Source organism: Carassius carassius, chromosome 13 (genome assembly GCF_963082965.1).
Source record: "Carassius carassius chromosome 13, fCarCar2.1, whole genome shotgun sequence".
Lineage (NCBI taxonomy): Eukaryota > Metazoa > Chordata > Actinopteri > Cypriniformes > Cyprinidae > Carassius > Carassius carassius.
In genome coordinates this window covers 32,617,429-32,643,720 of record NC_081767.1, presented here as the reverse complement: position 1 = coordinate 32,643,720, position 26,292 = coordinate 32,617,429, and the positions used below count along the sequence as shown (strand labels likewise).

At 36.6% G+C, this 26,292-nt stretch overlaps 1 protein-coding gene and 1 long non-coding RNA gene across 3 annotated transcripts; one reads left to right on the top strand and one right to left on the bottom strand.

Annotated features, from left to right (window-relative positions):
* Window positions 1–28: 28 nt before the first annotated feature.
* Window positions 29–26,292, bottom strand: LOC132156362 (tumor necrosis factor receptor superfamily member 19L-like). 2 transcript variants are annotated; one of them, XM_059565337.1, is made up of 11 exons: window positions 26,016–26,292; window positions 15,209–15,283; window positions 13,924–14,016; window positions 13,261–13,445; window positions 13,063–13,115; window positions 12,614–12,850; window positions 5,022–5,102; window positions 4,845–4,923; window positions 3,047–3,268; window positions 1,933–2,104; window positions 29–510 (listed from the first exon to the last, which is right to left on the bottom strand). In XM_059565337.1, the coding sequence occupies exons 2-11, from the start codon at window positions 15,248–15,250 to the stop codon at window positions 499–501; spliced, it is 1,176 nt and encodes a 391-aa protein (XP_059421320.1). In that variant the 5' UTR covers window positions 15,251–15,283; window positions 26,016–26,292; the 3' UTR covers window positions 29–498. The 2 variants fall into 2 exon arrangements, with proteins under 2 accessions (XP_059421320.1, XP_059421321.1); XM_059565338.1 differs by lacking the exon at window positions 26,016–26,292 and adding an exon at window positions 16,967–17,077.
* LOC132155738 (uncharacterized) lies at window positions 24,718–25,974 on the top strand. Its single transcript, XR_009437348.1, has 3 exons — window positions 24,718–24,782; window positions 24,857–24,914; window positions 25,811–25,974. It is a non-coding gene; the product is annotated as an uncharacterized LOC132155738 (long non-coding RNA).

The following is a 26,292-nucleotide window of genomic DNA, read 5'->3' as shown; positions in this document are numbered from 1 at the left end:
TTTGCATGTTTTCTTCTATTTATTATTAACAAAACAAGGTGTTTGCAAAAACTTTTGACCATGACTGTAGATATGCTCATTTTAAAATCTCAAATACTAAAAAAACAGAACTACAGGAAAAACAAAAGAACTGAAAAACGGCCAGAGATAAATGAGATAAATCAAACTAGTTTCTAATAATACTTTGTAATGTTTTCTAACTGGAGAGAATGTCTCACTGGTGTCTTGTTGTTCTGAGTGCTGTTTTCTTTAGTGTCTTGTGGAAGCACACATGCTTTCTGAGTGAATACCTTTCGCTCTCCTATTATCTGCTAGCAGAGACAGAGCTTTTTAACAACATAGCTCTAAGACTTATGCAATAAATATGAATGTTTCCTAAGGTCTTGAAGTCAAGGCTCCTCAAGGAGGTGAATACTGACATCACCGTCACATGTCTGCCCGATCGCTCGATCACTGATGATGTCACATGTCCCGTCTGTGGACGTCTTCCTCAGCCTTTCATATGTTCGTCTGAGAAAGAGCGAGAGAGAATGGAAGAAGTGGTGTGAGATTAGCCACACAAATGAAAGGATATCCTGGATTTACATCTATCTACTACAGTACACAGTCATTTGTTGGTGAACAAATGCAAAAACGTTTCCAGCCACCAGAGGGTGCCAGACAAAATTACAGTTTTGATGGAAAAAGGCTTAAGTTTAAGTAGAGGACAGTAAAAAACAAAAACAAAAAAAAAACGGATTCTCACATTTGTCAATGTGGAGCACCACACAAACACAATTAACCCTCTATGGACCACATTATGAAAAAAAAAAGACAGAGTTTTAATATATATATATATATATATATTCATTGTAAATTAGTCAAAAAACATCATTGGACTAAAATAAAACAGCTTTATAACAATTTTTCATACAAAATATATCGATATAAATTATAACTTCAAAAGTTCAAAACTGGTCAGTAATGTTTTTTTAAAAATTTTTTTTATGAAATATGTTTATTTAAATATAACTTTTATTAAATGTGATTTTATAAAAAGGTAAGCAATTCTCTAGTGTTGTTCTGTGTGTCATTTATAAATCCCATGAATCCACAGAGGTTAAATGTCCAGAGCAGCTGTAAGGATGAATCATGAAGAGAAGCATTTCTGTAAATCCCTGGAGCTATTGATAGTTAATGTGAAACATTTGCCCACCGCCCACAGTTTCTTAACAAAACCTGCCATTCCCTCAATGCAACTCCACTACAATTATTACATGGCCCTGAATTTTTGCTGAATGAGATTAAATTTTACAATTTTTTAGGTGCTGATTTCAAAAATAGCTGCTGTTTTGCTCCAGCACTCCAGCAAATTCTCACAAAATGTGAATTTTTATAGCATTTCTGCTTTTGATAATTATTTTTTATGTGAAGATGTCTTGAATTAACACTTAATCAGCAATACAACTGCCACATACACACAATTCCTGTCTGATTCTGAACTACATTACAACTATTTGTTCATTTCTCAGCCCATTTTCACATACTTGCATGCGTTTAAACACATTATTTTATGCCTAATCCAGTATAAAACTGTATGTGATGGAATTTTTTTTATTGAAATTTTTTAACTCAGCATGATCAAATTAGATAATATAAGGCCTTTTTTGGAAATCAGCAGACTATTTTATTAAAAAAAACTTTAGATTGTCTACGGTGTTCTTCTCTGCTATGACTAAAGAAATAATTATGAGTGTTTTCCATTCATCTACTGATGACAAATGTGCCACACTTCCTGTTTTGGATTTTTATGCATGGTTTTAGACAGTGAACTTCAGGCCAAGGCAGTTAAGGGAGAGAAGAGGAAGAGGAAACTACAAACCAAAATGATTTATTATAGAAAAACAAACACACTTGGATGAATATTCCTGTTCTGCTTGTTTACTCACTCACCTCCTGTCTGGACTTTGAGGAGGCGGAGTTACAGGAAGAGGACACGCCCAGCAGGGAACGATCTTCCGCAGGCTCGGTGTGGCCGCTGTCCATGGAGTCTGTATCACTCGGTTCCGGCTGGGTCACTTTCTTTGAAACAGACTTCATTTCAGGGATCTGAGCAACCTGAAACCTGCCAATTCACGTGTGGGTGACACAGAGGTCAGTGAGTGAAGATACAGAGCTGATGTGTCACTCAGCAGAACTGAGTGTGTATGTGAGAATGAGACCAAACCAACACACCTGATGATTTACAGGCCTGCCCCAAAACCTAGTGAGACTCTCTGAACTCTGGCACTAGCACTGATATACAGTACTAATTAATTAGTTAATATATTCAAATATGCACAAAAATACACTAAAACACAGTAATATTGGGTGAAACATTATTTAATTATTGCTAAGTTAGATTATATATATATTTTTTAATGTTATCATAATACAATACTACTTTTTTTTTCCTGTTTTTTTTTTTTTTTTTGTGGATTCAGTCCATGTCCTATTTTAATTTTTAGCTAACTGCTATGCTTTCTGGGATCAATTCCTAAAAAAGTCATAAAATTTAAGTTAAAACTACTAAAATATACCATGGTTGGTAATTTAAATAAACCTGAAATTAAACAAAATAGAATTATTAGATGAACAATTTAACTCATAAAGGTTTATTTAATAATAATAAAAAAAAAATATATATATATATATATATATATATATATATATAGAGAGAGAGAGAGAGAGAGAGAGAGTATCAAAAGCAAATACTGTAATAAAATTACTAATAGAAAATTGAAATTGAAGTAACTGAACTATTTCAAAAGATCAATGAATACTATAATAGAATGTAAAAACACTTAAATAAGTAAAACATAACTAAATAACTACTGCAATTGCAAGACTGCCTAAGAATAAGCATCTTCATTTTTTGGGGGGAAATGGTTTGGATGGGCTTTATACGGGAACTGCATTTATGATGTCTAATAACATTCACTAGGTGTTACTAAACAGAAGCGTAAATATAGGCCCTTCTTCTCAGAATTCACTTCATTGTATATTTTATTTTCTATTTTTTTCTCACCTCCCTACAGACAGGATGTTGACCTCCGGCGTCTTGACCAGGTTAGTGGGGCTCTTGTGCGTATCGAAGGGCAGCAGCAGCTCGGGCCATTTCTTCTGACTGCAGCGGGAGCAGCAGAGGCCGGAGCGCGGCACTAGCCCGTTTATAGTGTGCAAGTGATGCTGGTGAGAACACAGCCGCGGCAACGAACGGATTGGAGAGAAATGAGGAAGAGCCGGAAACCTGAGAGAGAGACAAACAGAGAGACTCTTACAAACTCATAGCCGTACTGTGTATATATATATATATATATATATATATATAAATGGCTGTATATTCAGGTCTTCTGTGGACAGACTAAAAGCACATAAACCCAAACACATAGATGTAGTGCTGATATCCACCCGCCCCCCTCCCATAGTTGCATTGTGATGATGTCAGAGTCCCTGAGCTCGCAGCAGCTGCAGAGAAGGGCCTGGAATTAAAGGATCACTTGAACTAAGCAGACGGCACATGCTGTTATTTCAGCATCTATTTCAGATCTCTGTGCCAGTACATTTCTGAGAGGTCACTGTGTAGCTGTGATGATGTCAGAGAGATGAAGTACGCTCTGTCTCTCTCATCACTGTTAGGATGCATTAGACATCATAAAATGCATAATTAAGAGTCTGAAATCTGATTGGATGTGCAGTAAAACAGTCAATATAAACACATAAATATACAATAATGACCAAAACATAATAGCTGAACTTGTGATTTTTTTTATTTTCTCTCTCTCTATGGTTTTTAAAGAACATTGACCTCACTGTGGTGATGCTGCAGTCAGATAATGAACACACACTTCCTTCTTGATGATTTATAGCCTGTCAGCACAAACTAGGTGCAACCTCATTAACACAGGCACGATCTCTCCCTTAGCTCTTCTAACACTTCATTGATTTTTCTTTAAGGAGTTTACAAGAATGAGCTGCATCTTTAGCTCAGCTAATGTAACTGGGAATTCCTCTCAGAGCTCAATTTATTTCATTACTGCTGGAGATGAGACATGCAATGACTCAAGAATGAACTGTGCTCATCTTCCATCGATTTTTTATTGTTTATGATAGAAGTCTCTTCTGCTCACCAAAGCTGCATTTATTTGATTAAAATATGAAATATTATTAAATTTAAAACCACACTTTTCTATTTGAAATGAATATATATTTAAAATGTAATATATTCCTGTGAACACAAGCTTCATTTTCAGCATAATTTCTCTAGTCTCCAGTGTCATTTTTTCAGGATTTTTTGATGAATAGCTCCAATAAGCAGCCTTTTTATTTGAAATAGAAATCTTTTGTAATATTATAAATGTCCTGTTTGCTGAATAAAAATATTAATTTCAGTATTCAATCTTATGTGTAAAATGTACGTTTCACACTTTAAATCCTTGTAATTATCTCATAAGGCAACATTAAACCTATAATCTCATAAATTACATGCTTTAAAATTCGCTTGCTTTTTATTATTTATAAAGGGGAATATTTAAGCTAGCATTCGAGCAAACAAGTCACTCTCTACCTAGTTAGGGAATGTGAATATAAATGGACTTTCTTAGGAACAGCAGCATAATGAATACACTGTTTCAGTGGAATCAGCTGCCCTTAACAGCTTAAAAATCCCATCGTTTTAGGGAAAAAAATATATTGTGTAATAAAAAAAGCCAAAAAATAATTGCATGGCTGTTAAGTAATATTTATGGTCAATGCATTTTCTCAGAACAAAGTTAATTTTGGACTTTGTGTGTAAATATTTCGAGCATGTTTCTGTATATCCCTACTTGATGGATGAGCTCTTGTTGAGGGCCATCTGTTTATTCTCATATTCCAGCAAAAGTTCTTCCAGAGCAGCCGCATTTTCTGTAACACACAAACACATTAAGACACAATACAACTCTGATCTCACAGTGTGATGTGTGATGTGAGTTCAATGTGCAAGTTCAATGTGAAAGAAACACCTTTCTTCTCTGTGATGAGCCGCACCAGAATGCTGATGGTGTCTTCATCGGGGTCATCAATGATGTATGGACAAGGGTTTCCTGAGGAGGGAGAGCAAAAACACTTGAAGTTTATATACTTTCTGTTATATTTTATCTCAGAGTTTTAAAATAGAAGCCAAATAAATATAAATGTTTTTAAGACATAAATGTATGAATCGCAAGATTAAATGTCACATACAATATTTTTTTTTTGTCCTGATAATTGGTATTTTTATAAATAAAATTATGCAGTAAAGTATGTTTTTTTTATATAAAAATAATTATTATTTAATTAATTTAAATTAATACTGTATAAATATTTTACAATTTAAAGGTGTTTTTTCCTCATAGTTCACAAGTTTTATTATTGTTAACTAAAACTAATAAAAATAATTTTCTTTAATTAAAATGAAGCGGAAATAAATCAATATAAAATATTAGATGACAAACCTAAACAAAAATTATATATATATTGCCTTGCCAATCCAACTGAAATATTAAGTTAACACCTAACAATAAGTAGAAAGATTAATAAACAAAAATACATGAAAGCTAAACAGAAATATAAAAAGTAATAAAAATGACAATTGCACAAAGCAAATTAACTTTACAACTTAAAATGAAATGAAAAAATAAATACAAAAAAATTAAAGATAATTAAATAAATGAATGCTATAATAGAATATATATATATATATATATATATATATATATATATATAGCAGTGAGGCGAAGACTTTTGGAAGATGGCCTGGTGTCAAGAAGGGCAGCAAAGAAGCCACTTCTCTCCGAAAAAAACATCGGGGACAGATTGATCTTCTGCAGAAAGTATAGTGAATGGACTGTTGAGGACTGGGGCAAAGTCATATTCTCCGATGAAGCCCCTTTCTGATTGTTTGGGGCATCTGGAAAAAGGCTTGTCCGGAGAAGAAAAGGTGAGCGCTACCATCAGTCCTGTGTCATGCCAACAGTAAAGCATCCGGACACCATTCATGTGTGGGGTTGCTTCTCATCCAAGGGAGTGGGCTCACTCACAATTCTGCCCAATAACACAGCCATGAATAAAGAATGGTACCAAAACACCCTCCAACAGCAACTTCTTCCAACAATCCAACAACAGTTTGGTGAAGAACAATGCATTTTCCAGCACGATGGAGCACCGTGCCATAAGGCAAAAGAGATAACTTAGTGGCTCGGGGACCAGAATGTTGAAATTTTGGGTCCATGGCCTGGAAACTCCCCAGATCTTAATCCCATTGAGAACTTGTGGTCAATCCTCAAGAGGCGGGTGGACAAACAAAAACCCACTAATTCTGACAAACTCCAAGAAGTGATTATGAAAGAATGGGTTGCTATCAGTCAGGATTTGGCCCAGAAGTTGATTGAGAGCATGCCCAGTCGAATTGCAGAGGTCCTGAAAAAGAAGGGCCAACACTGCAAATACTGACTCTTTGCATAGATGTCATGTAATTGTCGATAAAAGCCTTTGAAACGTATGAAGTGCTTGTAATTATTTTTCAGTACATCACAGAAACAACTGAAACAAAGATCTAAAAGCAGTTTAGCAGCAAACGTTTTGAAAACTAATATTTATGTAATTCTCAAAACTTTGGGCCACGACTGTACATACATATAGTACAGACCAAAAGTTTGGAGACACCTTCTCATTCAAAGAGTTTTCTTTATTTTCATGACTATGAAAATTGTAGAGTCACACTGAAGGCATCAAGGGCTATTTGACCAAGAAGGAGAGTGATGGGGTGCTGCGCCAGATGACCTGACCTCCACAGTCACCGGACCTGAACCCAATCGAGATGGTTTAGGGGTGAGCTGGACCGCAGACAGAAGGCAAAAGGGCCAACAAGTGCTAAGCATCTCTCGGGGAACTCCTTCAAGACTGTTGGAAGACCATTTCAGGTGACTACCTCTTGAAGCTCATCAAGAGAATGCCAAGAGTGTGCAAAGCAGTAATCAAAGCAAAAGGTGGCTACTTTGATCCTCCTATCAACCCTACTGGCAAATGGCATCTCAGGAACCACACTTCAATGGTTTGAGTCTTACCTATCAGATAGGTCCTTCAAAGTATCTTGGAGAGGTGAGGTGTCCAAGTCTCAACATCTATCTACTGGGGTGCCTCAGGGCTCAGTTCTTGGACCACTTCTCTTCTCTGTCTACATGGCATCATTAGGTTCTGTCATTCAGAAACATGGCTTTTCATACCACTGCTATGCTGATGACACTCAACTCTACCTCTCATTCCATCCTGATGATCCGACGGTAGCTATTCGCATCTCAGCTTGTCTAACAGACATTTCTTCCTGGATGATGAACCATCACCTTCAACTCAACCTTGACAAGACAGAACTGCTTGTGATTCCAGCAAACCCATCGTTCCATCACAATTTCACCATCAAGTTAGGCACATCAACCATAACACCTTTAAAAACAGCTAGAAGCCTTGGAGTTATGATTGATGATCAGCTGACTTTCTCGGACCACATTGCTAAAACTGTCCGATCCTGCAGATTTGCTTTATTCAACATCAAGAAAATCAAGCCCTTTCTTTCGGATCATGCTGCACAACTCCTTGTTCAAGCTCTTGTTCTGTCCAGGCTGAACTATTGCAATGCCCTCTTGGCAGGTCTTCCAGCCAATTCTATCAAACCTTTACAATTAATTCAGAACGCGGCAGCAAGATTAATTTTTAATGAGCCAAAAAGAATACACGTCACACCTCTGTTTATCAATTTGCACTGGCTTCCAATAGCTGCTCGCATAAAATTCAAGGCATTGATGTTTGCCTACAAAACTACCACTGGCTCTGCACCCATTTACCTAAATTTGTTACTTCAGACTTATGTGCCCTCTAGAAGCTTGCGTTCTGCAAGTGAACGTCGCTTGATTGTGCCATCCCAAAGAAGCACAAAGTCACTTTTACGAACTTTTAGGTTAAATGTTCCCTTCTGGTGGAATGAACTCCCCAACTCAATCCGAGCAGCTGAGTCCTTAGCCATCTTCAAGAATCGGCTTAAAACTCATCTCTTCCATCTTTATTTGACCCTCTAACTTTAACACTCACTATTCTAATTCTATTCTTAAAAAAAATCTAACTACCTTTCTAATCTTTTTATATTCTATTTTCTTTTCATTCATTATGCAATTGTATATGTATGTGTGTGTGTATGTACAAAGACCTCTAACTAGCTTGCTCTATTCTTTTTTTTTTTATTCTATCTGTTTTCTTTTTATTTATTATATTATTTAAAATCCCATGCTACGTGTACTGTGTTAACCTAACCGAGACTTGTTATAGCACTTCTATATCATTGCTCTTTTTGTTGTTTTTGATTGCTTCCACTGTCTTCATCTGTAAGTGGCTTTGGATAAAAGCGTCTGCTAAATGAATAAATGTAAATGTAAATGTACTTTGAAGAACCTACAATATGACATATTTTCAGTTGTTTCACACTTTTTTGTTATGTATATAATTCCACATGTGTTAATTCATAGTTTTGATGCCTTCAGTGTGAATCTACAATTTTCATAGTCATGAAAATAAAGAAAACTCTTTGAATGAGAAGGTGTGTCCAAATGTCTTTTGGTCTGTACTGTATATATAATGTATATGTACATGTAATTCTAAAACAACAATGCTTCACAACTTGGGGGAACATTAACCTAAAAATAAGTTTCACTTTCTCAATTTCTTTGTGCAAATGACACATACTGTATATCTATGGGGTATTGTTGTGATGTCACCCCCATCATTAGTTGCTATTTTTAAAAGGGTTTAACAGCAAAGGGAAGCCCCTGCGCTCCGTCCACATCCATACCAGTTAAAAACACGCCAATTCACCATTAATCACCACAACATTTAAAAATGTTGTCACACCGCTGCTGAACTCTGACCGACTCTATTGTGACACATTTGTGGATCTTTAGCATACAGAAGGCTCAGTGTGCAGTTAACAGTGTCTCTATGGTAACTATATCCCAGAGTTCCACAGTGAGGCAGCTGCAGACGTAGAAAAGAGCTCACTCAGCACTCTGCTACTGTATATTCACCCAGAATGAAAGTCAGCACTTCCGCACAGCCGAAGACACACATTAGAAACATATTCATGGATCTAATGGAGGACAAACGTCAAAATATCAGTGTTATTTACTGGACAGAAAGACTGTTTTCAAGCAAAATATCTGACTTCAGCTTCAGATGATATAGTGAGGCTATTCTACAACAAAATTTCCCACTAGACTAGCAATGTATTGCAGAACAATTTTATCTAATAGCTTCCATCTAATTTCAAACTTGCTGCAAGCCATAAAAAGGCTCTTTTTAGCTCTGTCATTATTGTACTAATACATTTATTGTGCTTGAACTGTCTCCGCTGTGACAGGAGGATGCTGGGAAATGTATCTTTGACACCTTTATAGTTTTATCTCAGAAGAACAAGTGTGGCAAACGACATAAAGACAATGCTGATGCCACCTGAGCTGAATCATCTACTACATCCTGCACCAGACCTCTCTTAGAAAGTAAAGCTGATAATCGAATGCTTGGATATCTATATACGGATTCATCTCACAGCTGAAACGTGTAACTGCTATTTATCAGATTACTGTTTGACTGTTAGAAGTATAGAAATGCTGGTCAAGGTAGAAGTGCTCTTGAGTGCTTGAAAGCACTTTGACTTCTTACATAAACGGTGCACTACAGTATGTCACCCAAGAGGCTATTTTCTTCTTCTGAAGTATATAAGAACGATGTGAATCTGATGTAGTTCACACTGACCACATTAGAACTAGAGAACATCTACAAGCAGAGAACCGACTGAATTATTGATCTAAGGAAAGGAGATACAGCGGGAGTGTTTTGAATGCTGCTCAAAGATAGATGAGGAAAGGGGAGAACACTTAAGTAACCACACAGCAATGCCCTGACAACATTCTAGCACTGTAAGAGTTTTGCATGAGCACAGAACCAAAAATCTGCATCTTTTATCATATTGATGGTGCTGCTATAATATAAGGCGATAATTCTCTCACAATCTTGTACTGCTTTAAAGGAATACTTCACTCAAAAATTGTAATTTGCTGAAAATTTGCTCACCCTCCGGTCATCCAAGATGCAGATGAGTTTGTTTCTTCATCGGAATAGATATGGAGAAATGTAGCATTGCATCACTTGCTCATCAGTGGATCCCCTGCAGTGAATGGGTGCCGTTAGAATAAGAGTCCAAACAGCTGATAAAAACATCAAAATCATCCACACCAGTCCATCAGTTAACATCTGGAGAAGCAGAAAGCTGCATGCTTGTAAGAAACAAAGCCATCAAGATGTTTTAACATTAAACCATCACTTCTGACAAAAATATGATTCCATAATCCACAATAATGCTTCCTCCAGTGAAAAAGTCCATCTCTGTTGTCCCCTCAGACTGTTTTGGCTTATAAACAGTACTTGATCTGTGCATATTTCTCCCCTGATACACTGGAAAAGCATTGTTATAGATAAAAGACTAAAATCGCCTTAATCATGGCTTTGTTTCTTAAAAACATGCAACGTTTGATTTCTCCAGATATAAACTGATGGACTGTAGTGGTGTGGATTACTTGTGGCCTACTGTGATGTTTTTATCAGCTGTTTGGACTCTCATTATGACGGCACCCATTCACTGCAGAGGATCCATTAGTGAGCAAGTGCTAAATGCAACATTTCTTCAAATCTGATGGTGAAACAAACTCATCTACATCTTGGATATCCTGATGGTGAGTACGTTTTCAGGTGAACTCTTCCTTTTACCATCATGCACAGCCTCTTGGGGCTTACATGATTAACTTCATTATTCTACTTTTTTTCTACTGCAAACAATTAATTATGCTGGATGACATCTTGAACAAAACCTTGAATCCAGTTCTGCTGCTCTGCTTATTCAGCTGTAAAACATGCTGTGATTGAGGTGTCATATACCTGGAGATGTACCCGCTTTACAGGCCGAACCTGAATCATCATACACTAGTGTTACTGGAGATGAAACTCTGAGCTCATCACAACAGCTGCGGATCCACCCACTAATTCACACACAGTACACACAAAGGAGAACAGAGAACAGCATAAATCAAACTCAGGTCGAGTGAGTTTTAACAGACAGCAGGCGAGCTGTATGGAGCTGTTTGCATCATTAATATACTGTAGGTGTATGCTGGAATGTTTTGTATGTTTGACTTTCAGGGAGTTTTGATTACAGGGTTTCTTTAAAAGGTTCATATCAAATTTGATATGATAAAAGACTCAAAACATCTTCCACAGTCCAGAAAGTGCATTTAATGAAACCAGCTTACAAAAACAAGACGTTCTAAAAATCCACAAATTTCTGATGTCAAATGAATGCATTTAAATATCTGATAACTATTAAGAAAAAAATCAGAGATGGTGGAACATGATGTCTTTTTGGTCCGATCAGAATACTGTATATATGTCCTGTTAAAGTAATATAATCTAAAGTTTGGGGTCAGTAAGATTTTTTATGTTTTTGAATATGCTCACTGAGGCTGCATTTATTGCATCAAAAATACAGTAAAATCAGTAATATTCTGAAATATTATTAACATTTTAAACAGTTTTTGTATTTGTGAATATATTTAAAAATGAAATTTATTCATGTGATGCAGTGCTGAATTTTCATAAATCATTCTAATTTGCTGGTCAATAAATATTTCAGATTATTATCAATGTTGAAAACAGTTGTGCTGCTTCATATTGTTGTGGAAACCATGAAACACTTTTATTTTCTAACAGAGGAAGACAGTTTAAGTAAAGGAGGAATACTGCATGGCTGCATTACCACCTCGGATGTGCATTATTTTTCTAATAATTAAACATCCAGTCACAACCACATCTCAAAGCATTGTTCAGATGTTTTTTATTTCAAGACATTTGTCATCTTTCTGTCATGAAAATGTGTGAGTTGAACTCGTTTCTTACGCACCTCATCCAAAGCTTTCTATTGCTAATTCCAATTCCTAATGTCTTTTTAGATCTAATAACGAAGGCTTGAGCCACTGATATAGATTAATGCAGCTATAAATGCAGTCTAATAAATAGATAGAGCGATTAAGCGCGTGTGAATTACCTGCGTCTGTGCGTCTCTCAGCAGTGTTCGGCAGCAGCGTCACTACTAAAAGTGAATCTTTAAGTTGAACTGCTTCAAGAACAGTAACGTCACCACCTCGCTACTGAGAAATGGCACGTAGCTTTTAAGCCGTGAAAGTATTTAATTGATAAATTCGCGGGGCAACGCTGACAAGAAGTTTCTGTGCATGAGTGTGTGTGTGTCTGTACTGTATGTGTGTGTTTGTGAGAGTGATCAGCAGAAAAAAGCGTGCTTTCTGTAGATTTGTTATATTTATTTGGTCAGTGTCTTTAGGGCTTTTGGTTCTTTTGCTGTTGTTGGTAGCCTGTAGTATAAAAAAATTTAACTATTTCTCTTCATTAAACCCCCCCCCCCCCCACTTCGAACTGCTTAGAATGTCTATGCATAAATCTGTCCCCATGTAATTGTGTACAATACCTTCTTTCTGCGGAGGGACAGCTTCTGCGTCCACCCCGTCTTTCTCTGCGTTGCAGCGGAAGCCCTTCTTCTTGAGCAGGTTACAGATGAAAATCCCCAGCAGGCCCATCACACAGAAGATGGGCACCAGAGCAAACACGGCATACTCCGTGCTCTTCTCCTCTGGACCCTGAACACTGGTGGCGTTCCTGATGGAGGTGCTCTTACCAACATTACGTCTCCGCCGGCTGTATGGCTCTGTAGATTGAATACAAGTGACATAATTACAAATGAAACAATTCTAGGCTCAAAATATGCAAAAGGGGCAATTAAATGTAAAAAAATCATGTAATAATATATGTACAGTATATATGAGTAAACTGAGCAGATAGAAGGGTGCTGCCTTCACTTTTCTAGGTTTGCTGTGTAACTTCCATACAGCACTGATGTATGAAATGCTGAACACTTACTCCTGACGCAGGCGTGGAGGGTGGAGGACTTCCGTGTAGCAGCAGGGTGAAACCTGAAAAATATGTCAGTTCAGCAATAAGCCTCCTCTACGCTCTCCATTTCAGTCAGTTTTGGAAAGTTTGTGGGACTAGATAAACACATCTGTTGTGACATCAAAGTGATGCAGTGATGAAGACTTAATATTTTGGGCTCTTTACCCAGGAAGGCATCCTCCACACACAGCGTCAGAGAGTGAGGTCGGTGCGGTCGAGATCCAGCGCTTCAGTGTCCCGCAGGAGACATGTGGGCGGCACGGCTCAGTGTCATTGTTTTCAGAGAAGGTGCCTGCTGGGCAAGTCCGGCACAATCCGGTCTCACCGGGACTCTCAACTTCCCCGCAAGCCTTAAAGAAACAAATACACACCACGAAGATTGTGCGAAAGAAGAACAATCTGTTATGTCTCTCATAGAATGTTGTCAAATTCTGAAATGAAATGTGTTTTAGATAAGATCAAGATCAATAAATGAACAAATGAATAAAATTAATATATATATTTATATATGTGTGTGTACTTGGTATTAAAATAAGAATGAAAACAGTAATGACAATTTACGGGGAAAGTGTACTTGATTGTACAATGGAAACAGTGGAAATAATGTCATAATGCAAAAACATCTACATTTTTTTTAATTTCTCGAGAAATGTTCCCTGGATATACTCACAAGACTGCACTTTATAGGTTTGAAAAAAAAATCTTTAATGTACATAAATGCAATAATAAACTAAACAGGAGTGAATTCCCTGGACAGAGATCGTAATGTAGGACGTACTGGAACAGAGAAATGTTTATGGACTGTGTTTTGGTGTTGTTATCTCTCACCGTGGTGGGCTCCTGTCCAGCTGGACAGAGCGGACACACACACCCGTCCTCCCACCGACACTGCGCCGCTAATGTCCCACATAACTCCAGCAGCTACAGAGACACACACAAATGACAGCAGTCAGTGTTAAAACTGTATAAATACTAGTACAACACATTGGCTAAAACGCAGGAGAGTAGAGTAAAGTGTAGTTTAAGGCAAGACACTACAGGTGAAGAGGGTATCACCATGTATTCCTCAGTTGAAGTTGTCTTAAATTACTAGTTTTCTGGAATGTTATGTTGAAATATTCAAAAAAGGTATGATCTAGCTGAATATGCACTAATATGCATACATTTCCAGAACAGAAATCTGAACATTGGATAAAGCCAGATCCAAAAATATTTTTTTCATTTTGTTAAAACATTTTTGGATATTCTTTTCTATCACATAATAAGAAATCAGAAAATACTGTCAACTGCCAGAAAAACAATTACCAATTTTTTTTTTTAAAGTAACTCTTTAAATCAGTCAAATGATATATGAAGAAACCCCTCTGTAAAAACCTTCATAATATAGATTATGATTCATAATACCTTCATAATATAGAAGAATACTGGATTATGTTATAAAAAAAAAAATCACATTTAATTCAGTGTATCACTTACTGTTTGCTTTTTACAGAAAACTGTTTTCAGTGTAGATTTCTGGCTCCAGAAAAAAACTCATTCTGAAACTCTCAAATGTGTTTATTAATTGAAATCTACAGATGCAAAAACTGATTAAGTGTAATAACAAATAATAAACACTTAAATGTGTATTTTGGATGTTTCTTCCCACTGGTCTGAGAAAAGACAAGTCATAAAAGCAAAATAGTTTAACATTTCACAATTTTCCAGCACATGAAAAACAATATGTGTGCCTGCACTGTTTTGCCTAAATGTAGTATGGCACAGTGTAGCCATTTATAGTATACTGTACAGAATAAGATGCATAAGATTGCAGATTATCTGTGCACTGATGGAAGGGACAGTGTGAGAAGAATCACAGTTCTGAGAGAAACCACACTGTAATATCCCTCATGTATCACTGCTGACTTCAGCACACTGCAGTTATCACAGGTTCACACACACACACACACACACACACACACACACACACACACACACACACACACACGCACACACGCACACACACGCACACACGCACACACACACACACACACACGCACACGCACACACACGCGCACACTCTCTTTCTCTCTTTCTCTCTCTCTCTCTCTTTAATGAAGAGTCTGATACTTACGATCAGACAGACAGGAGCTGAGCAGTAAAGGTGGTTCTTCATCTTCTTCAAAATATTCTTCTATACTCATGTAATCTGAAAAGCACACGGCAGGAACTCAATGACAAGTGCAGCAAATATAACATCATCAGCATCAGCAGAAACCACCCAAACCTCACAATGCCAGAGACAAGTAAACAGCAATTAGATTCTCTTGTGATGGGCAAAGTGGGATTGTACTTGTACAGAAGTGATCTATAAGCTAAAGCGTGGTATAAATAGTTAGCTGAACTAAAGCAGGCCTGTGGTTTGGGGCAGGACTGCTTTTCTTGCCCTATTTTTAGAACAAATATGCCCAGTCAGGCCAGAAACCACTCACTGGATCTACTGGAGTGAGAGAGTGAGAGGAATGGTTCTCTTAAGGAAAAGGTCATGAAGTCATAGTGGAGTATATCATCACTGTTGAACTACTGTTCAAAAAGCCCTCGTACAAACATCACCAAGATCTACACCAGACCATGAGATGCCAGCTGTGGATCTCAGACTCTCTTCACTATAAAAGAGTCTGGAGACCAGACTTTAGCTGGAGTTTCTCAGATCTCTGATTTTGTATCAAAGAAAATGATTGGTTTTCTCACACGTCCTATCTTGTTTAATAAGAGATCTCATCAAGGTCTCAAAATGTGCTTCAGTGTGCTTCAAAAATTAATGTGGAGAGCAGCTCAGATCATTTGGTCTTGATTGCATATTAAGTATGTGACTTTTTTTAGGGGTGCTCCGATCACGATCGGCCGATCGTTATGCGCATCTCGTCAGTAAAGCCGGTTCTCTAATCAGCGGTTAATTCCATCAGGTGCATGATTTCACATACAGCAGCTGTTACTACACAGAGCCGTTGTTAACTGAGAAGCTGCGCAAATCCACGTTCATTTTCAGCGTTTATTAGCGCATCTTTTCAGTTAACAACGGCTCTGTGTAGTAACAGCTGCTGTATGTGAAATCATGCACCTGATGGTATCGGCCGATCGTGATCGGGGCACCCCTAAAAAAAGTCACATACTTAATATGCAATCAAGACCAAATGATCTGAGCTGCTCTCCACATTAATTTTTTGAAGTTGTAAATAAACTTTTTTTTTTTGTTTGTTTATTCAAAGATAGTTTTGAAGACAATATTATAACTACTTAATGAAAATTATATAAAAATTTTAAGTTAGGTAAAAAAAAATATAAAAAAAATTATCTACACTTTACAAAAAAAAAAAAAAAAAAAACTGTAGGAAAAACAAGGAAAATGAACTGGTCATTTTTAAGTAATTTACAGAGATTTTCTTTCACCTTAAATCACAATTCAATGCAATGCATCATTTAAAATACGAAGAAACACCTGTGGAAAATCAATATGAAAATTATTCATATCATAATTTTTTTCAGACTTCTCTTAGAGTGTTATGCCATTAAAAACAAGACAAATTTATCTGAAAAAGCACAATTCTGTACGATAAAACATTTTTGGTCTACTTATTTGCTAGTTTGCTATATGTGTTAGACATCTGTTTTCTAATACAAAACTATATACTAAATATCTAAATAACATTAACTTATTTAAACTTTATAAAACAATGCTAAATATAACACTTCATCATCTTGTTCCGCAGCAGATATGGAAAAGATAAATAAAGAACAGCATCATCTCTAAGACAACCAGACGCCTGTGCTGCTTTGATCTTGTCGCCATGACAACAGAACACACACAGGTGCCACTGAGAGACACACTTACCTCAGGGTAGTGCTGTGCTCTGTTGCCCTGGTAACAGCTGAGGATGCTCTGCTCACTATGATGACGTCTGCTCACTGTCCCACTGTACCTGTCTGCATTACGCTGTCATTCCTTATACTGCCACTCAAAACCACGACTCCTCCCACCTCCCGAGACAGGCCCCTCCTCCTTTACCACAATCCTCCAATCACATGAGTTTACTGATGATTGTGGTGGAGATTTTATTTTCCAAATAAATGTTTTCTAAACCCAAGTGAAGAATATAAAACATGAATGAATAAAAAGATAAAAAGTCTTGTCTGCAAGACATTTTGGCCCGTGCTGGTACAGCAAAAGTTCATTACCTACTCTACACATATATCTGTAATCATATATCGTTCTTGACAAATGACAGGGCATTTGGGAGAAATGTTCTAAGAATGAACAAACACCCACCTCCTCCTCCTCCTCTGCCGCCCCGGCCGCCCACCCACAAACCATCACACAGAAACGGCTCGTCCTTGGCATTTCAAGATCAGCTGCCAGTCAGAAGTGCCCCATGCCTACTTAAATTTAGCTCTTTCATTAAAAAGCAATAAAGTCCCAACGAACAGTAATTACAAGTTCTTGCAGATCTATCTCTGTACTGTCCAATTTCTCCATTCCGTGGCTTTGGGAGCGCATGAAAACCGGCATAAAGTAAATAAAAAAACAACAAACATAAAACAATCACCTAGAATTTTCCAGTTTAGGATCTATCATGTTAAAAATTTGAAAACGATGAAGGGGTTGCCCTGGCCTGACTTTTGGGAGCGTGGCGTTTTGCAGCTAGCGTCCTGCCAGCATGCTGCTCCAGGATCCACACTCGAGTCCTAGACCGGAATCAAGCCATAACACAAAACAAAGCCAGAGTCCCGGTCCAAGAGTACAGCTCTGTTCTACAGCCAAACCTTCAGACCAGAAACCACAGTCTAGCCATCGCTAAACTGACACATTCTTGCTGAGCCTTCAGAAGTATTGATTAGATAAAATATATGGACCGACATCATATACAATACAATTCAAAATATATATAAAAAAAAAACTGTGTTCTATTTTTAATATATTGCAAAATGTAATTTATTCCTATGATCAAAGCTGATTTTTCAGCATCATTACTCCAGTCTTCAGTGTCACATGATCTTCAGAAATCATTTTAATATGCTGATTTGCTGCTTTTATAATTATTATATACATTTTTAAGATTCGTTGATGAATAGAAAGTTCAAAATATTTTTTTTTTTTCATTTTCATTGTTTCAAAATATTTGTCAAACTAAATTCTTTACAGTTACTTTTAAGAAATCTATTTTCTCCTTGATGAATAAAAGCATTAAAAAACCCTGTTGACCTTATTAAAGTATTCAAGCCATGTGAGCTTGTCTTGTAACTTCTGTCAGCAAGTTTTGACGCTGATGTACCATATCACCACATGTCACTTCCTGTTCTCACTCTGAAAGTTCAAAACCGCCGTCTTTCTTCAAATCCCCACCAGCCTGACGATGCTGACAGATATAGCCTAAGATTTTATTAACCAGACACTTTCCATTTTCCTACCCTCATTTTCACTCCCTCCATCTCTCTCTCTCTGTTCCTTCAAATGAACTGACCACACTTTGTTTTAAGCTGCTAACAGCATGTTATGTCATATGTCTTGGATGTTTCAAGATACGTGCCAGCCACGTGCTGTGGCCGGTGACCACCACAATCCCTCTGTCACCAGGGGTGTGGAACGTTACGCAAAAATTACAGCATCCAAAGAGGGACAAACCTCATCAGACAATGGGATGAAAAGGGAGTTTCTGCTCATAAAGCTGGATTGGGCTTCCTTTTATGTTGCTTCTGAACGAATGAGCATCCAGAGCTATGATAATACTGAGTAGAGAACAGCAGCACTGATGGTAGGACAGGACGATCTGTTAGTTAGTTTAGGAAACCTGTGTGAAAACAGTCATTATTTATGCAAATTCATTTTTTAATGCTATTGTCACAAAAATCAAGCTCTTCAGCTTCAAGGGCGCAAAATCTTTTAAAATATATTTGTAATATAACATAACATATATATATATATATATATATATATATATAACCATATATATATATATATTCCCACCCCATGTTATAATTTTTTAGATTTAATATTTATATAGTTTTTATTTTTACATATGTTTTCTGTGATCCCAAAAACCTGCTTGAACTTGCAAAACAGACATCATTGTGTGGAACTGTCTTTTGAAACCCTGTAAGAATGACTTTGCATTTGCTAACAGCTTTTTAATCAGAGTTAAATAAACTACAGTGGTAAATTAAGTGTTTTGTTGCTTGTTCGGAGGTGTCTAAATGGCTATTATTTGCTCCTATGCACAAGAGATGGGACTATCCATAACCAATATAGATAGCATAACGAATAGTTGTTTTCACCATTAAATACATGATTGTCTCATAAGTATTAGATGGTGGAGTCTATATTTAGGTTTGTTTGTTGTTGACTTGATCCAGTGAAGCTATCCTTACAAAATACATTGACACTATTTAAGGGGACAATATCTTTTTTATATTTTCATATTGAAATTGGAAATATTATGCAATTAATGCAAAATGCAGCACAGGGACATTAATAGTGTCAGAACTTCTATTGAGTGCAATGCATGTACCTTTGCTGCTGTTTGTATCTGCTGTGTTTATTTACATTAGTTAATACAAGCTGGCGGTAACCATGTCAATGCTGGGAATGTAAACGGACACAGTGAGAAAGAACGTCACTGGTGTAGGATTCCACTCGTTTGATTGACAGGCTGACATCACCACCTGCAAGGGAACAGACTCTGTGTTTGCTTGCAGACTATCACAGCATTCAACAAACATTTCACTATCTATAATAGAAAAAGAGAAGAAAATAATTTCTTACAGAAGGAAATGTAAAAAATGAAAGGAGGAAAAAGGACATAAGATGCTTGAACCTAATAAACCTAATAAAGCACACAAAGCAGGAATCTCTGTCAAAACATTGCTTAGATCATTCTGGCAAATAAATGTTAATGTAAACCATATGTTAAGTGATTCCACATTGCCAACAACTGAGATTCTCACAGCTTGATCTGCAAAAAAAAAAGAAAGAAAAGAAAAGAAAGTGCAGCTGTAAAATGCAAAAAGCCAAACCCTTGTGAAAACAAAGTGTGCTTAATGTGCACTTGTAGTGCACTTCACATCTCAAAAGTATATAAAAACTGTACTTGGAGATAATATAAAATTATGAAACAAAATGCCACCTTCATAACTTTGTTTTTTAACATAGTAAAAATTCCACTTTGTAGTGATATAAAAGTTGTAAAAGTTTTACTTTAAAGTACGTTAAATCACGTTTTAATATAATATAATATAAAGCTGTGCTTTGAACTTATTTTGAGGTGTTGTCTTACATACTAAAATGCAAGTAAAATAGCCTACATGATTTTAATTTGAACTGTAATGTGTTATTCATTTTATATTGTGAATTACAAATGTGGCATTACAAAATGTTTAATTCACAACATACAAGTTTCCACAGAAATTGCATTACATTTTAGTTTACTACAAATGTAATTTATGGAATTAAATTTTTTTTATTGTAAATAAAAAAAGATATATTAATTCAGTGTTTCTACTTAAAAAAAAACATGTTTAACTCAATATTTTACTTTTACTTTCATTGTAATTATTTTCAAAATATACTAGCAATTTTTGAGAGGAGTAAGTAAATCCTACACCATTTTTTTCAGTGTGTCTCAGAGATATACAAATAATTATAACACTACATATAGATATACTTAGTAACTCTTAAGTTCAGGTAATTCAATTGAATATAAAAAAACTAATATGAAATATTACTTATTAAACTATAATACATTTTCATTTAAATACAAGTAACATGCATTTAAGTGTGCAAAACTAAAATATTTATTTAAATTGAAGTATATAGCTTTTTTTCGTAATAAGTACTCTTTGCTGCTACATTTTCACAATGGAATGCCTGCTGGAAAACGAGAAGAACAGTGAGAGATATGGTGTGAGACTAGCTCATTTCATCAGGTTGGAAATTAAATACCAGGAAAACACTTCCTCGATGTGGATGAATCCCACTTCCTGAGGGGGAATTCCACTCTCGGTTTTGTAATGACAAGAATGATAAATACACCCGAATGCCTTTGACAAAGAGGAGTTTTATGACACTTCTGATGGAATATATTTTCATATTATAATTTGTAAACAAAAGAAGCACATTTGCTAACTCTTCCAAGAAAGCCAAATGTCTAGAATGAGGGGGGTCACGACCTTTGACTTCAGATCAATTCGTAACCCAAATCCACTGGTCGCGTCTTGTTCTCTGAAACTGTGATTATCCTCCACTACAGGAATGTCATATTACCCACTCTACCCATGCTAATCATTGGATGTCGACCTTTGTGGAGGGTGTAGGCCTGAGTCATGTGGCCATGCATCTGATGGAGAGGGGACTTCCTGTCACATGTCCATCTATGCCCTCTAATAACACCCTGAATGGGGACGAAATGTGGCCCTGGCACCAAGTGCTGTATCATCACATCCTGAATAGCAACATTTTCCCTTTGTGTTGGTCTTTGTGGTCATAGCTAGTGTAAAAACTAACATTCCTGGAGCTCAGCAGAGTGCTAGTGATGCCAAGATCCTGGGTTAAGTTCCTAGTGGACACACATTGTAAACTACACAAACAAGACTCACAATGCTCTTTAAAATGCTAGTAATTCTGATTCAGGAAAGAACTGTTCTCTTGAGTCTTTGAATCTTTGTGATGAATTGGCTGAAATGGTTCACAAAACAATCCACTGACACAATGGACCAATAATTATTTGTTCACAAACCAGACTGAATTAGTTCTCATATAAACAAACCACTGAATCATTGAACCAAGAATCATTTGTTCACAAAACAGTCTGAATTATTCAGAGAAGATCTAAAGTCAACCACCTATGGAGTCCTTAAACCAATGATGATTCATTCACAAATCAGAGTGAATCCTTCAGGGGTAAAAACTTTTTCAGACACGAGATGCAAATTAATAATAATAATAAAAAAAACACAATAAAGGGCCTGCCCTGCATATGACTTTTTGGCACATTTAGGCACATGTAAAAGCCATAAAAGATTCACTGAATATTTTTTTTAAACTAATGTATTAACCTTCTTATCAAAAGACTTGCAAATAGTGTTACCGAACAGCCATTTCAACATTTCATAATTCGCAGAAATATCATAATGTACCTTTAATGATCAGTCACACAACTCAATGTATCACAGCAGTGGAGTCAGCATAAGCCACAGGCACACAGAGTAAATCCCTGCTGATCTGAGGTCAGAAGCACCCAAACCGCACAGAGGTCAACACGGACACAGCAGCCAACGCAGGTAGATGTCTGCACGCAAGGGAGGGAAAGTATACAGTAAATTGGGTTGTTTCTGGTGAAACGGTCCACCAACACAAATAATAAAGCTTTAATTAAACCATTGATTCCTGCATCCAGCCGTGGAGGGTTTGAATTCTGTCCAAACGTTTGCTTCATAATTTCAGAGGAGCGTGCCCAATGTCAGAGCGCAATGAATCCTGCCAACCAAAGTCTACTTCAAAATTGGTGCTGTCGCTCCAGTATGGGTCAAGCAAAGAGCACGGGTAATTACAGATAACAGACCTAGCAAGACCTCTCGGGCTTCGGGCAGTGTTGGTTCTTGTTTGGACAGCAGAGTCACACTAACAGAATCAGGATGGTCAAATAATCTCTATAAAAACAAAACTATGCAAGCATGTGAAAAATGCACAGCCAGCTATGCGAGCACATGAACATAAGTCTTCTTTATATGAAAACATTCTGCCACAGTCTGGCACTTGTGCAGATTAATTTGTCTGAACAATTTGTCTCTCGAGTAGAAGATCCTCTAATCTTTCATTATAAATAATCAGCTTTATGCAAAGTTCATTGTAAAGACACAATTTTTGAAAAAAAAAGGCTAAGTTCTGCCTGCTCAGAACCACTTCAGCTCCTTGTATCAAAGAACCCATTGTAATCACTGTGTAAATGCATTTATGCCACCTCTGAGCAGCATTAAACAGTCTGTGGAAAGATAACCAAATGCCTCTTAAATGCCAACTTTGAAGAGTACATTTTATTGTATTAAGTCAATCTTAATACAATAACATATGCCATTTTTACAGTGTAAATGTGGCACAGAAACACCTCTGAAGTGCAATTAGGTATCTTAACACAGCCTGTTAATGCTGCTCAGAGGTGGCATAAATGCATTTACACTGCAGTTTTAATTGTATACTTTTAAACTAAGGGTTAAGGTGGGTCAGAGCACCATTTTTTTTTGCATCATTTTGCTTTACAAGGAATTTTAAGCAGGCACAGAGCTCTGTGCCTTCTGTGTGTAAAGACACAAAGCCACATAAAAGCCAGACTAAACTATTCCACCTCAGCCCCTTAGATTCAAAGTACTAAGTTACAGTTGCTTTGTAGATGCATTTATGCCACCTCTGAGCAGCATTAAACAGGTGGTGTAAAGACACCTAAATGCTTCAAAAGTGCTTCAAATTTACAGTAAAAAAGGTGCTTCTGAAGTGCCATTTAAACATTTATACAGACAGCTTAATGTTGCTCAGAGCTGGCATGAAAGCATTTACACAGCAGTTACAATACTAGGGGCTGAGGTGGGTCTGAGCAGGCATAATTTAGTCTGGATTTTATGCACTGAATTTTGAGCAGGCACAGAACAGCCTTTACTCAGCTGAGTAAAGGCACCAATTAGTGGTCTGTTTATTAACTGCCTAATGCACATTGCAGACAAAAATTCTAATAATTAGCTGAAATCAATTCTAACGAGATTGACTGTCTTTGTCCAACTTCCACTAAGTAATTTAGATAAACCAAGTACTTCACATATTCTGCCTCTAATGCCTTGCTGTGTACAGTAGGGCGGATCAGAATTAAAGGTAGATTAAAAGTTGCAAAGTATGTAAAGTGGTGCAGACTTAAAATATATAACAGATATATTGCCAAATATATTACAATGTCAGAGTGAGTCTGCTGGCCCCTCCCATGACAAACATCGCCTGTATTAGAGTCATGCATTTAATCACATTGCCTTGAAGTTACTAAAGCATGTGTATGGCTCATGAAGAAGGCAATGCTGAACAGGCTAATAATAGTGCAGATTTATTTCAAACGTGAGCATAAAACACGTTTAGGCATTTTGTTAGTGCCTCAGAAATAAAGTCAAACTACAAAAACTTGGCAAATAGATCCTTCTTTATAATAGTCCAGGCTGTGTGCCAATGCTGCGTATCACTATTATATTCATGGAGGGTTTACAAAAGATGTTAATTATAACAACAAGGATGGCACCTTGTAACTTCACGTCTTTTAAATAGGAATGTTGGGATATATCCAACAACCTCTGGTGCCTATACATATGTGTTATACAGTGTTTTATAACACAGCATTCTTGTTTATAGTGAAGACTATAAATTATGCATGCAGCACATACATGTGTTTCCAGCCGGTATAAACCGCAGCTGGCACAGTGCGTGCCAAAGTCTGGAGCCAGAATGTGTGTGTTTGTGTGTGTGTGTGTGTGAGAGAGAAAGAGAAGCTGACTAGTGGGCGACATATTATGCTGAGCAGTATTTAAACATGCTCGCTGCTTTCTCTTAGTTAACTCAGTTCACTGGAAAAGAGCAGAACAATTTGTGGTACTTTAAAGAGCTGAAGTCGATGACACCATGACAGGAGGTAAATGATGGTAATACATTATTGTGTTATGCTTCGTTTTGTAAAACCAATAAATGCTGTTCCTCATATATCAGATTCTGTTGAAAATGTAACAAGTACGAGATGTTTATATACCAGCCATAAATGATTTTGGTAAGTTTACAACATACAGTAAAACACAATGATCCTGCAATGATAAATTTTGTTTTGGTGCATAATGCAATAATAAAATATAGGTACTATCTAAAATATAAATATTTAAAAAAATTGTTTATGCATTTGTAATAGTATTCTCATGTAAGGGTAACACTTCATAATGAATATATACAAACTAAAAATAATACTTCCCTTTACAACAATGTACCATTGTACAGTACAGCTATTGTTATTGCTGTAATAATAAACTTTTTTAGGTTATAAAATAATATTACAATATTATGTAATACAATAAATGTATACAGCTTTCAGAACGTTTATCATTGTTGATTTCCCTTCTTCCTCACTGACATTGGTGGTTAAAAAGTTATTTTAGAAGCCAATAAACAGCAAATAAATAGAATTTTGTCATAAAAGATAATGGTACAAGGTAATTATTTTTTATTTAAAGATTATGCACATTCAAATATGCTTTTATGCAATTATTAAAATAAATGAATCAACGCTGAATCATCAGTTTCAGCATTATACAGTAATTCTATAATATTTGTAAACGTTTTCGATGAAAGTCATGACAGTATATAGCCTAGCCAGTGTTGTCAAGACCTATTAAAATCGTATTTTATTCGTCTGTAAAGGAGGAATTATAATCATAATACAAAGTAGTAACTTAAAAGTAATTTCAATATCGAGCTTGTTTAAATAATGAAAATCAAAGGTCATGAATATTCAGACACTGGAATTATAAAATAATCATATTTAAGTGTTTTAAAAAAAGTGACGACACTGTTTTACAGCAATTGAAGTGAATGAAAGTATCATAGTGCATAAGAATATCACGCCACAGCAACTCAACACATTTCTTTTGTCTCCTATATCGAACGTTTCAGTAGAGAAATATCATCACAACTCTACAAACACCAGCATACTGAAGTAGAGCTCAGTACAGTTTATCCACACTCGTCTCAGTATGCCTCATTCCCTACAGTTCAGAACACAACCCGATCCATAAGTTACTGAAAACACACCGGCAGAAATGCCGCATCCGCACCGCAACTGTCCCATCACACAGTCAATAAAGTTCATGTCTTTTCTTACCTGTTTTACTGTGATATCATAAGTGTTCGATAATCATCATATGCTGGATATGTGATCTATAATTACACACAGAAAGGGAGAGAGACACAGAACCGCAGAGACGAGCAGGAGATCCAACATGTGAACCGAGTCACTAACACAGAGACGCGTCACAGCGCGTGCACCTCCCATCCGGACGTGCGCGCGCGATCTCTAACCATTTAGACGAAGATTTACCGCATTGTCAAAACAGTGTCTAGTAATAATACAGCATACATAAGGAAATTAGAGGGACCGG